This window comes from Rhizopus microsporus, assembly GCF_002708625.1.
Source record: "Rhizopus microsporus ATCC 52813 unplaced genomic scaffold scaffold_1, whole genome shotgun sequence".
Taxonomy (NCBI): Eukaryota; Fungi; Mucoromycota; class Mucoromycetes; order Mucorales; family Rhizopodaceae; genus Rhizopus; species Rhizopus microsporus.
The window spans coordinates 1,414,161-1,426,973 of record NW_019671916.1 but is presented as its reverse complement, the minus strand read 5'-3'; the positions used below and the strand labels follow the sequence as shown (position 1 = coordinate 1,426,973).

Genomic DNA, 12,813 nt, shown 5'->3' with positions numbered 1-12,813 from the left:
TTTTTTACTTGACAAATCTCTCTTGCACTCAAATGAAATTGATAGAGCCACGGTTCCTTTATGCAATTTTATCAATGCCCAAGATCTTAAGACCAATGTCAATGTTGTCTCCACTTGTAAACCTGGTTCAAGGCACTCCTAGGCCATAACCCTCATTGTATCCCGCGCCTATTGGCTAAACGGACGGCTCCTTTTAAGTAGTCCATTGAATTTCCAACTTAACTGTCTCCATATGACTGAAAATTTTTCGTCATGCTTGTCAATGATAGATCAGTAACTGGGCCTATTTACAAGGTCCTCCCTTCTGTATATCTTTGATTGTATACAGATTCACTTTGTCAATCCCTTTTGTATGATTGTTTATATAAACATCATCAACAGCATAAATTTGATTTTCTTAATACAAGCACTGTTTATATTGAGTGCTAAACTTTTTTATGGGAACAAACTGTTTATTATTCAGTTATGTATTTTATTTGCTAGCATGCAACATTAAAGAGATCGTATTTGATCAAATTAAGAAAGATTCAATAAGAAATCATCGTGAGATATACCATCTTTATCCAAAGGCGAAACTGAACCAGATGATTGCTGAGCTTGGTCTACAACCTCTTCTTTTTTTGTTAAATGGGCAGATAAATCCTTATTCATACCAAAACTATTGACGCGGTCTTGTTCAAATATTTTTTTGAGTTTAGCATCGCATAAAATAAATCGTCTGTCTGCAGGATCTTGAAGATTGTTTTCTTTAATATACTTCCATAATTTTTGTACCAATTCAGGTCGTGAAAGCTATTAAGTTGAGTTTAACGGAATTAATGTAAGAGTAATGTTTACCTCTTTAGCTCCATCCATGAGTTCAGATAATACAGGGCTCAGAATAAGTGGTTTGTTCAATCCTGTCTTTCGTTTAGGCTTCGGTATTGCGTTCGGATCAACTATCTTGTTTTTCTTCTTTTTCGACTTTGGCTTTTTTTTATATTCAAGTTCATCTATCTTGCGCTTATGTTGTTCAGTCAGTTGATGGGCATTAGGAACAGTGTTGTATGTTGTATCTGTTGCATAAAAGCTATCATTGTATCTTTGAAGTAACATTTGACTTGATTGCTGATAGGCAGATAAATAGCTTTGTTGTTGCTGCTGCTGTTGTTGTTGTTGTTGCTGTTGCTGTTGTTGTTGAATTTGTTGAAATGAATGTTGATAGAATCCATTCATTGCAGCAGATGTCATTGATGTAGGATATATATGCTGATTGACGGGTGATTGATAAAAGGAATTAAAATTAAAAGTATCAAGCAACTGATTTGCTGTAGTTGGTGTCGATTGATTACTATCACTTATTGCACTTGTTGAGTACAGGTTTCTTTCATTCAAGTTATGCAAATCTATAAAGGTGATATTAGCATTTGTATCGTTCATGCATAATATTCTTCACTTCCTCATGCTTTGTACACCAAGCAAACATGTACAACAGTGAAGATGTGTCACTCTACATTGCTTTATATTTATACTTGCCTTGTAAGACAGGATTTCTATCCATTATATTTATGTTGAAAGAAAGAAAAAAGCAATTGTTGAAAAGGGGAGAAATCGAAAGAAGGAATATTAAAAAAAGAGGAATTAAAAAAAAGGGGAAGAAAGGGAGAAAGAGAGAGAAAGAAAGAAAGAAAGACTGAGGGTAAAAAAAGGAAAAAGATAAAGGGCAGCATATTGCGAAAAATGCAAGCTGTGACCGATTTTAATCAACCCACACGGAACCAAGAGCGACCCTTTTGCATTAAAAAGGTGACCACTCCCAGTAATTGGGATCAAATTTCTGCAGTTCGCTGTTTGCCCTCCCGTTCTATTTCTACATAGACTAGAATAAAAGCATTATAAAAGGGTAAAATGAGAAAGGAGCTGTTCCGATGACTTGATTCTTTGGTCTAAAGATCAATACTTGTTCAAGCATATGCCCCCCTCATTTATACAAGTCCTTGTGATGCATACAATGACATCAGCAGATATATAATTCAATCATATCTATAAATCTTGATATGAAAACAAAGACAGAGCAATAATACGGAACGTTTCAAATTTACAAACTTTTTGTTTTTCATATCATTACCCCCTTTTTGTAGATCCGAGGGAGAAAAAGCAAATAGTTGACAAGTCTGAACCATCAAGGTGCTTAACTGCATGTTTGTTGTTATTCAAGCCTGTGGTATGTCATCTTTATATTCACATAAGTCTCCTCTTTATAGCGGTGTACCTGAATTTATAAAATGGCTTTTATACTTTGTAGAAGCAGCCTATAAGACAACTAAAAAGGACTCCAAACACTACAGTGCGCGCGCTATAGTGTCTAGAGTAGCATTCATTCATGCATCCTTAAAATATAAACAAATATTATGCAAAATTCGCTCAAGTGTAGTCAGAAATAGTATAAACGCGACGATGGTTAATCTATGACATTAGAAACTAGTTGGTCATTAAAAGACATTATAAATAGGTTCCTTTTATCCGTAATGGTGAATAGTTCGTCTTGATTTGTTGCATTCCGTCACTTTTTACTTTTGCGTATTTGTTTAGGATGACCAAACTATTTACAGCAGCAACTCCAAAAATAGATAAATAATAAAGCTTTGTGCTTCTATAAGGTCAGATCACTGTTGCTCAAAAGGAAAAGTCAAGGACAATAGACTAATCAGCTCTTATTTGCCGTAAATTGGAGAAAGGGGCCGGGTATACACGAGTCTCATTTTCTCCTAATTCCAAGTAAAAGCTCTGCATAACCCAATAGTTGATATCAGAACTGTGTGTCCATGTAATATCTAAGCATAACTGCGAATACACCTTTACAACTTCTCTTGGCATTGTAAGTCTTGTCCTTGCTCTAATTAAACATACTAACTTGCGTGAGGATATATGTAGGACTGTTCATGAACTTAGGTTGCAAATACAAGCTGCATTGGTCATAAGAAAAAAAGGGGGAAATAGCGGGATATGAACAAGGGCATGTTTGTGTCGATCTCAAGTCGTCTTTTTGCAGTATAAAGACATAGGTTTAATAGTTCAATTAAAGAGGATAAACAACCAGTGATGCCATAGTTAAAATTAGAAAACATAAACTGTATGATTTTGGTATAAAAGGCTTTTTCCTTTGTTTTTAGTATCGAAATTGTATAATCAAGGTTGAAAAGTTTAGCAATGATTGTCATATTGTAATATCAAACCATTCATCTTTCTTTGCCAAATGGGTAAAGCGCTTAATGATACATCTCTCTCTCTCTGTGTGTGTGTGTCTGTCTTTTTTATGTCCCTATTTTAACTTTAGTATCTTTCCCCATGTCCCACAGAATAACCCCTCAGACATTCCACTGTCTGCCTTTCGTCCCCTTGCTTTGTATTAGGGGATACTTATTTCTTATTCTAGGTAGTCATTGCCACATATATACTTATACTGTATCCCTTGGGAATAGATGATACGAATTAACAGTCTAGTTTACTATTGGTATTGTCTGTTCATACAAAACAAGCAGCACTTTATCATTGCTGTCTAAAAAAACATGTTACACGTGACCTAATTTTATATCGTCAACCATAAAAATAAACATGTATTTACTTTTTACTGTCTTTACTAATTACATTATTTTGCATTTGAATATAAAATACAGAAATGGCACTTGTTGCTATGCTTAATTCCCAAGGAAATTTGAACAGAATATTCAATGACTTGAAATCAAAGTACAAAATATGAGACATATAGAATAAGCCATGTTAAGTCCTTTTTAAACTATAGAAACGAAGACAGAAGACTAAAGGCAGCCGAAGAATTACGTGAGACAGTAAACTATAGTCAACCTTCATGACAATTTAGACACCTCTAATACTCGTTCAATTCATAGGCTGAGATAGCAGCAAGGGAACTATCAGAAGAGAACTTTGTACGATTCACTAATGACATCAACAAACGCTTCTTTGACTGGACACATGGCAACGACAACAATGAAAAATTAGGCGCCATTGTAGCTATTGGTCAGTGTGCCCTCTTTTCTTTTTTCCAATAAAAGTACACTAACCTTCTGACACGTATATAGATCGCTTAATTGGTCTCGAACCTGAAAGTAATGCCAACCGTTTTCACAACTATTTACAGCATATGTTACCTCACCACGATCAACAAATCATGGTTCCGGCAGCTAAGGCGCTCGGTCGCTTAGCTGTGAGCTCATCGACTCTGACAGCTGATTTGGTGGATACACAAGTGGAACATGCTCTCGAGTGGCTACAGGCAGATCGGAGCCGATTAGCAGCCGTTTTGGTCTTGAGGGAACTTGCTGTCAATGTACCCACTTTAATTTATGCATATGTTCCTCGTATCCTTGATTTGATTTGGCTTGCTCTAAGAGACTCAAGAAATGTTATCCGTGATTATGCAGCAGATTGCTTATCTCAGTGTTTGGAAATAGTGCAGCAAAGAGAGACACCGATGCGAAAGACATGGTATTCGAGAATTTGGGAGGAAGTAAAGAGCGGGCTTCGCATGAATAGTGTTGAAGCAACCCATGGAAGTTTACTGGCTATGAGAGAATTACTTTTACATTCGGGAATGGTAAGAGAAAAGAAGAGAATGAGGGTGATGCTTATGTGTTTTCAATAGTTTATGACAGAGATGTATAAGGAAGTATGTGATATTACACTCCGATTAAAAGATTCTCGAGACGCTTTGATCAGAAAGACAGTTGTTTCCATCATACCAACCCTTGCATCATATGATCCAGCTACATTCTCTGAACTTTATTTACATAAATCAATGAGTCATCTACTAAGCTTACTTCGAAAAAACAGCGAGAAAAAAGATGGTAAAAGCTTGGAAAAGATGTCAAAAAAGTATCTAACATTAGCCTTTCGATAGCCTTTCTTGCTATTGGACAAGTTGCAATTCAGATGAAGAGCAATATGTGTCCTTATTTAGACGCTACTTTGATCTGTATAAAGGAAGCTTTATCTGTGAAAGGGCAAGTAGCCAAGCGAAATCTATCTTGTCAAAGCTAACGTCAACGTTTACACAGTCGTCAGCGAAAAGAAGTTGAAATGGCTACATTCATCTGTATCAGTATGCTTGCTACAGCAGTTGGACAACAACTGACAAAGCATTTGCACGATCTATTGGACTTGATGTTCAACTGCGGTTTATCGGAATCATTAGTGTCTGCCTTGAGTAATATTGCAGAACGAATAAAGCCACTGTCGCCAGTTATACAAGGTAAACCTATCTGCTTAGTCCTTGGTGCTCTAACCCAAATTTCATAGAACGCCTGCTCAATGTTATATCGATCACACTAAGTGGACAACCCTATAAGCAACCTGGAGCACCAACAAATCGAAATATAATACAAACAGTCGATAGACCACTACGGGAAGGAGGAGTTGGAGACGGAAAGGATAATGAAACTATTGTTCTTGCTTTAACAACGCTAGGTTCCTTTGACTTCTCCAATCATGTGCTTAATGAATTTGTTCGAGATTGTATAGTAAATTACCTTGACGACGATGTTCCTGAAATCAGAAAAGCAGCTGCTGTCACCTGCTGCCAGTTATTCGTACGAGATCCGATATGCAACCAAACAAGCGTACATGCTATCAAAGTGGTAGGAGAGGTTCTAGAGAAGTTATTGACAGTGGGCATTGCAGATCCTGAGCCTGATATCAGAGAAACAGTTCTTTCATCATTAGATGTACGCTTTGATCGACATCTTGCACAAGCTGATAATGTACGATCATTATTTATTGCTCTGAATGATGAAGTATTCGCTATTCGTGAAATCGCCATTACCATTATTGGAAGGCTTACTACATATAATCCAGCCTATGTCATGCCATCACTTCGAAAAACACTCATCCAGTTATTAATGGAACTTGAATACTCGGTTGTAAGCAAACAAAAGGAAGAGTCGGCCAGGCTTATTTCACTGTTGGTGCGAGCTGCTCAAAGATTAACCAAGCCTTATATTGAGTCTATTCTCAAGGTGCTACTACCAAAGGCCAGAGATACCTCAACAGGTGTAGTTTCTGCCGTTTTGGGCGCGCTTGGTGAACTAGCTGCTGTTAGTGGTGAAGACATGGCTCCACATCTAGATGAACTTATGGTCTTGATCATGGAGACATTACAAGATCAAAGCTCTAGTGCCAAACGTGATGCTGCTTTAAAAACACTTGGTCAGCTTGCAAGTAACACCGGTTTTGTGATTGAGCCTTACATTAAATATCCTGCCCTTCTTAATATCCTCATCAACATTTTAAAGACTGAACAAAGCCCGGTTATTAGACGTGAAACCGTTAAACTAATGGGTATACTCGGTGCTTTGGACCCTTATAGGCACAAGGTATGGGACTATCACGCAATAGACATAATCGCATACTAAACCTTTTTTTCGTATAGATGAATGCGATTGGAAATTCTAGTGAAGAGTTAGCGGATCCAAAGCTCTCAAGCAACGACGTTACCTTGCTCATGATGGGCATCGGACCTTCTTCTGAAGATTATTACCCTCAAGTCGTAATGCATTCACTCATGAAGATTTTAAGAGATCCATCGCTAAGCCAGCACCATTATTCAGTCATTGATGCCATCATGTTTATATTCAAAACACTTGGCCTAAAGGTTGTACAATTCTTGCCAGTTGTCATTCCAGGATTTCTTTCCTTGATGCGCTCCTCAACATCTGGTATGTTGGAACACTATTTCCATAAACTTGGAGATTTGGTATCCATCGTAAAGCAGCATATCCGCAATTATCTCAAGGATATCTTTGAGCTTATCGATGACTACTGGACATCTGTATCATCTATTCAAATAACCATCATCTCTTTGATCGAAGCTATTGCCAAAGCGTTGGATGGTGAACTCAAAGTGTACTTACCCCGTCTATTACCTCATATGCTTCAGATCTTTGATACTGATATATCCGAAAGAAGGCAACCCACCCTTCGAGTACTGCATGCATTTGTTGTCTTTGGTGCTAATATCGAAGAATACATGCATCTGGTGATACCTGCTGTTATCCGATTCTTTGAAAAACCTGGTGCTCCTACTGCTGTGCGTCGACAGGCCATTACTACAATTACTGCTCTTTGTAAAAAAGTCAATATGTTTGACTACGCTTCCCGTATTATTCATCCATTAGCCCGTGTCTTACCTGTACTTCCACCTGAAGAAAGAAATGCACCCATGGATTTATTATGTGCACTCATATTCCAGTTGGGTGCAGACTATACCAAGTTTATTCCCGTCATCAATAAGGTCCTTGCTAGACACCGCATTACACATGCAAATTATGATCTGCTGGTTGGAAAGCTTTTGAAAGGTGAAAACCTTCCACAAGAATTAGGAAAAACGTTTGATGATAGAGATATCAAGGGTGACGAACCACCATCGGCTGAACTTACTGTTGCCAAAAAGCAGCCAGTGAATCAGCAGCACTTGAAAAAGGCATGGGAAGCATCTCAACGATCAACAAAAGAAGACTGGATGGAATGGATCCGAAGATTCAGTGTTGAGTTATTGAAACAGTCTCCTTCGCACGCTCTCCGTGCCTGTGCCTTTTTAGCATCAGTCTATACACCACTTGCACGAGAATTGTTTAATGCAGCGTTTGTATCCTGCTGGAACGAACTGTATGACCAATACGTGGATGAACTTGTCCGATCCTTAGAAGTAGCATTAAAGGCACCCAACATTCCACCTGAAATTATCCAAATCCTCTTACACCTCGCTGAATTCATGGAACACGACAACAAGATGCTGCCTATAGACATCCGTACACTAGCTGTCTATGCTCAGAAATGCCATGCGTATGCAAAAGCACTTCATTACAAGGAAACCGAATTCCATATTGAGCAGTCCTTTGAAGCAGTCGAAATGCTCATGTCGATTAATAACTTGTTGCAGCAGCCTGATGCTGCTATGGGCATCTTGACATTTGCTCAAGACTCACTAGGTCTAGAAAATAGAATTTCTTGGTTTGAAAAACTGCATAGATACCAAGACGCATTAGAGGCATATGAAAGGCAACAACAGGAAAATCCCAACTCTATGGAGATTACCTTGGGCCGTATGAGATGTTTACATGCACTTGGCGAATGGGATCAACTAGCTATTTTGGCACAAGAAAAATGGATTCATGCACCTATTGAAAACCGCAAGAGTATGGCACCCTTTGCTGCTGCTGCTGCCTGGGGCTTAGGTCAGTGGGAACAGATGGAGGAGTACATTGCGTTATTGAAGACCGAAAGCCCTGACCGCACCTTCTTCCGTGCCCTACTTGCTATGCACCGTAATAGATACGCGGAAGCAGAGACGTTCATCAACAAGACTCGCGATCTTTTAGATACAGAATTGACTGCACTGTTGGGAGAAAGCTATAACCGTGCCTATGCAACTGTTGTACGTGTCCAAATGTTGGCAGAGCTGGAAGAGATGATCATCTACAAGCAATCAGCAAATGATGTTGAAAAGCAGAATGCTATCCGCCGTACATGGATGAAACGTTTAGAGGGCTGTGAACGAAACGTTGAGGTGTGGCAACGCATCTTACGTGTGAGAACAATGGTCATTTCACCTCAAGAAGACATTGAAATGTGGATCAAGTTTGCCAATCTTTGTCGCAAGAGCGGCCGTTTCTCTTTGTCTGAAAAGACTCTAAAGAGCCTAATGGAGACGGACAGTGATGGTACTGGCGCACCTCATCCCAAGATTATATATGCGCAACTGAAACACATGTGGGACTCTGCATCCATTGCACCACCTGATAGAGCGTCTGGTATTCGTGCTCGAGCACTTAATGTCTTAAGAGACTTTACGGCACAAAAGACGCAAGATTTAGGCTTGAATCCAGATGAAATGGCTGTCAGCATGCCTATTGATCCTACTCGTATTACTGAAGATGTTGCGGAGTATACTCGATTGTTAAGTCGATGCTACTTACGTCAAGGTGAATGGCAGAGAGCGTTGTCTGATGAATTAAGTGAAGAGACAATTACTGAAATCCTTTCTTCTTTCTTGCTTGCTACTCGATTCGATCAAAACTGGTACAAGGCATGGCATTCGTGGGCTTTGGCTAACTTTGATATCATTGATTATCATGAGAGACTACATCCTGATCAGCTGCCTCCACAAATCTTCAATCATCATGTTGTGCCTGCCGTTCAAGGCTTCTTTAGGTCCATTGCTCTGTCCAAAGAGAATTCACTACAGGATACTTTACGTTTGCTCACACTATGGTTCAAGTATGGTTATCAAGCTGATGTTAGTGCTGCTATCAGTGAAGGATTCAATACGATAAGCATTGATGTCTGGTTGCAAGTCATACCTCAGTTGATTGCCCGTATTCATGCGCCAAACGCTACTGTTCGTCTGCTCATCCATCAATTACTTACAGATATCGGCCGTGAGCACCCTCAAGCTCTTGTTTATTCACTTACTGTCGCTTCCAAATCTCAAAGTGTTCCTCGTCGCAGAGCTACCTTTGTCATCATGGACCGCATGAGAATCCACAGCCCTGTATTGGTAGAACAGGCTCTCATGGTCAGTCAAGAACTTATTCGTGTTGCTATTCTCTGGCATGAAATGTGGCACGAGGGTCTTGAAGAGGCGTCTCGTCTCTACTTTGGTGATCGTAATGTAGAGGCTATGTTTGCCACATTGGAGCCATTACATCAAATGCTAGATCGTGGACCTGAGACTCTACGTGAAGAATCCTTCGTACAAGCGTTCGGAAGAGATCTTCAAGAGGCACAAGAATGGTGTCACCGATACAAGGAAACACGTGACCTGAATAATTTGAACCAAGCTTGGGAACTCTATTATCAAGTCTTTAGGCGTATTGTCCGCCAATTGCCCCAACTGACTAGCCTGGAGCTACAGTACATTTCGCCCCAATTGCTTGAAGCTCGTGATCTTGAACTTTGTGTGCCAGGATATTATCGCAGTGGTGAACCTATTGTGCGCATTGCCCGTTTTAACCCAAGCCTCTCGGTTATTGCTTCCAAGCAGCGGCCCAGACAATTAACAATCATTGGCAGTGATGGTAAGGATTATATGTTCTTACTAAAGGGTCATGAAGATCTTCGTCAAGACGAACGTGTAATGCAACTATTCGGACTTGTAAACACGCTACTCACTAATGATGCTGAAACGTTCAAGCGTCATCTAAACATTCAACGTTACCCAGTTGTACCGCTTTCTCCAAACTCTGGCCTTATCGGTTGGGTTAACGAGACTGATACTTTGCATACACTCATCCGTGACTACAGAGAGAGTAGAAAGATTTTATTAAATCTTGAGCATCGTCTCATGCTTCAGGTAAGAATTATTCAAAAGGAGCATATAGATTGTTTATAACATTTTCTTAAGATGGCTCCTGGCTATGACAATTTGACGGTTATACAAAAAGTAGAAGTCTTGCAATATGCATTCGAAAAAACGAGTGGACAAGATCTATACAATGTCTTATGGCTCAAGAGTCGTAACTCAGAAGCTTGGTTGGACAGACGTACTAACTATACAAGATCTCTGGCAGTAATGTCTATGGTTGGTTATATCCTTGGTTTAGGTGATCGTCATCCATCCAATCTGATGCTCCATCGAATCACTGGTAAGGTGGTACACATTGATTTTGGCGATTGTTTCGAAGTAGCCATGCATCGTGAGAGATTCCCCGAAAGGATTCCCTTCCGTTTGACACGCATGCTGGTAAAGGCAATGGAAGTTAGTGGTATCGAGGGCAACTTTAGAACAACTTGTGAGCATGTCATGCGCGTATTACGTGCTAACAAGGAAAGTTTAATGGCCGTATTGGAAGCCTTTGTGTATGACCCCTTGATTAACTGGAGATTGCTAAACACTCAACCACAAAGTCCTAACCAAAGTAAGAAGCAATATAAATGATAACATATAAAGAAATAACAAATATAATTCTTTTTAGTTGACCGTATGAGAGGAATTGAAAATATAGCTCATGAGGAAGGACCAGAAGATGGCCATAGAAACTTCTCGGTGAGTCGAAGGTTGAACCGTATTGAAGTTGAAGCAGTAGCAAATGGTAAGACAAACACCATTGATTTTATAAGACTTACGAATTATGTTACATATAGAAAACGCACAAGGACCTGAATTACTGAATTCTCGTGCTGTGGCAGTCGTGAACCGTGTCTCAAACAAATTGACGGGTCGTGACTTTAATCCTCGAGTTACTTTGGATGTACCTACACAAGTAGATCGCTTAATATTACAAGCCACGTCTTTAGAAAATCTTTGTCAATGTTATGTTGGATGGTACGTTTATAAGACGATATCGTAGTATTGAACCATGATTAACTCTTTTTTTCTAGGTGTGCTTTCTGGTAATTCATTTCACGCATACAAGTGTAATCATGTTTCATTTTTTTTTTATTTATAATAAACATTTCCTTTTTCCAATTATTTAACAAGTACTATTGAATAGAAGGAAAGGGGACGCATTGAGTATTAAATAAATTGCTGTGAAAGTTGAGGGCTGTAGAACTTATGCGAAGCTGGCCGTTGTATATGCTGATGTCGTTGATGTTGCTGATATGATGTTTCAAAAGGAATGTGATAGTCAAAGTAATCGTTACCCAAGAGGTGTTGTTCACTCGATCCATCATCAATATAGGCTTTTTCAGATATGGCAGGTGATCTGGTAGAATAATGAAACGGAAAAGAGCCAAGATGACTTTCATCACTACGAGGTTCCTGTCTTTTACGATATGATGCTTTTGTCTGTTGTTTGCGCAGTATGGAATCTATACGCTTGTCAATCTTGTAGCAGACATATTCCTTTAGATTTCCGCGAATATGGCACATTAGAGGAATATAAAGTACAGCCGCGAGACAAACGAGAGCAAATGACATGGTGAAGATGATTACTGAAAATGCCATGGTTCCCGTCAGTACTTGCTGCAGCCAAGTCTCGCCTAAGGCATAATTATCAATGGTCACTCCGCCATTATGAATTTTAAACCATTCTGGTAAAAGAGCTTCTAGAGTCACAATGTTGATAACTTGGCGAGGTGCTTCTGCTAATAACAGACGTTTCCATCCTTTCAGTTTAGAATATACAAAGAAGGCATATGAATCTATTCCTTTTTGAATTGATTGAAAGAGGCAAAAGCAGCGGTAATCCTTCATAGATAAGTATGTATTGGTAATATCGCAAGTAAAGTTGTATGAAATGTCTTCCATGATCAGGATACGACGTGCTTTGATAAGATCCCAAAGCAACAAGAGAAATGAGATCATAATACAGGCAAAGAAGATCCACTTTGAAACATCTGTTGGAATGGCTGGTGCTACTGTTGTCTGCCCAATGATCAAGAGAGACACTATGAGAGAGAGAAATCAGCTTTGTTTGTTTGTCATTATACAAAAAAAAAATACCTGCGGTCCAGACATCAGCAATATAAATAGCAAATGACTTAATTACCCCAAAAAAGACTAAAAAATGCTTGAAGCGAGTTAAACAAGAGGAGTCATGGAAATCTTGAAGATCGATGTGCTCAAACTTATGATCAGAAACAATCTCTCGTTTCCAATTTGGCTTGTCTCTTCCCCCGCAAAATCCCTAATAGATAATAAGTATGATTGTTAGTGCGACAATATCTAGTTCTGTACCATGGCAACAAGGTATGACAGTTAATGTGTGCTGGCTTGTCAAAATAATTTAAGGTATTGATCAATAATGAATGTAATGTACACACAGGATAAACTCTACAAGTTTCTGATGGCTCTACTTTATTAAGGTTCAAGATTAG

At 39.1% G+C, this 12,813-nt stretch overlaps 4 protein-coding genes across 4 annotated transcripts; 1 reads left to right on the top strand and 3 right to left on the bottom strand.

The window, feature by feature from the left end:
* Nucleotides 1-345: 345 nt before the first annotated feature.
* On the bottom strand, nt 346-1,631 carry RHIMIDRAFT_8101 (SWIB-domain-containing protein). Its single transcript, XM_023615728.1, has 3 exons — nt 1,516-1,631; nt 838-1,385; nt 346-792 (listed from the first exon to the last, which is right to left on the bottom strand). Exons 1-3 carry the CDS (start codon nt 1,538-1,540, stop codon nt 517-519), a joined length of 849 nt encoding a protein of 282 aa, XP_023471187.1. The 5' UTR covers nt 1,541-1,631; the 3' UTR covers nt 346-516.
* Nucleotides 1,632-2,639: 1,008 nt separating this feature from the next.
* On the bottom strand, nt 2,640-3,086 carry RHIMIDRAFT_254049 (uncharacterized protein). The gene is made up of 2 exons (XM_023611070.1): nt 2,914-3,086; nt 2,640-2,857 (listed from the first exon to the last, which is right to left on the bottom strand). The coding sequence occupies exon 2, from the start codon at nt 2,854-2,856 to the stop codon at nt 2,683-2,685; it is 174 nt and encodes a 57-aa protein (XP_023471186.1). The 5' UTR covers nt 2,857; nt 2,914-3,086; the 3' UTR covers nt 2,640-2,682.
* Nucleotides 3,087-3,558: 472 nt separating this feature from the next.
* RHIMIDRAFT_254045 (PtdIns-3-kinase tor2) lies at nt 3,559-11,446 on the top strand. Its single transcript, XM_023611069.1, has 13 exons — nt 3,559-3,726; nt 3,782-3,827; nt 3,888-4,017; nt 4,080-4,594; nt 4,643-4,844; nt 4,898-5,000; nt 5,055-5,248; nt 5,296-6,368; nt 6,425-10,345; nt 10,397-10,910; nt 10,968-11,084; nt 11,137-11,317; nt 11,374-11,446. Exons 1-13 carry the CDS (start codon nt 3,659-3,661, stop codon nt 11,387-11,389), a joined length of 7,080 nt encoding a protein of 2,359 aa, XP_023471185.1. The 5' UTR covers nt 3,559-3,658; the 3' UTR covers nt 11,390-11,446.
* Nucleotides 11,436-12,793, bottom strand: RHIMIDRAFT_254039 (uncharacterized protein). The gene is made up of 3 exons (XM_023611068.1): nt 12,674-12,793; nt 12,440-12,623; nt 11,436-12,384 (listed from the first exon to the last, which is right to left on the bottom strand). The coding sequence occupies exons 1-3, from the start codon at nt 12,674-12,676 to the stop codon at nt 11,510-11,512; spliced, it is 1,062 nt and encodes a 353-aa protein (XP_023471184.1). The 5' UTR covers nt 12,677-12,793; the 3' UTR covers nt 11,436-11,509.
* Nucleotides 12,794-12,813: the final 20 nt, after the last annotated feature.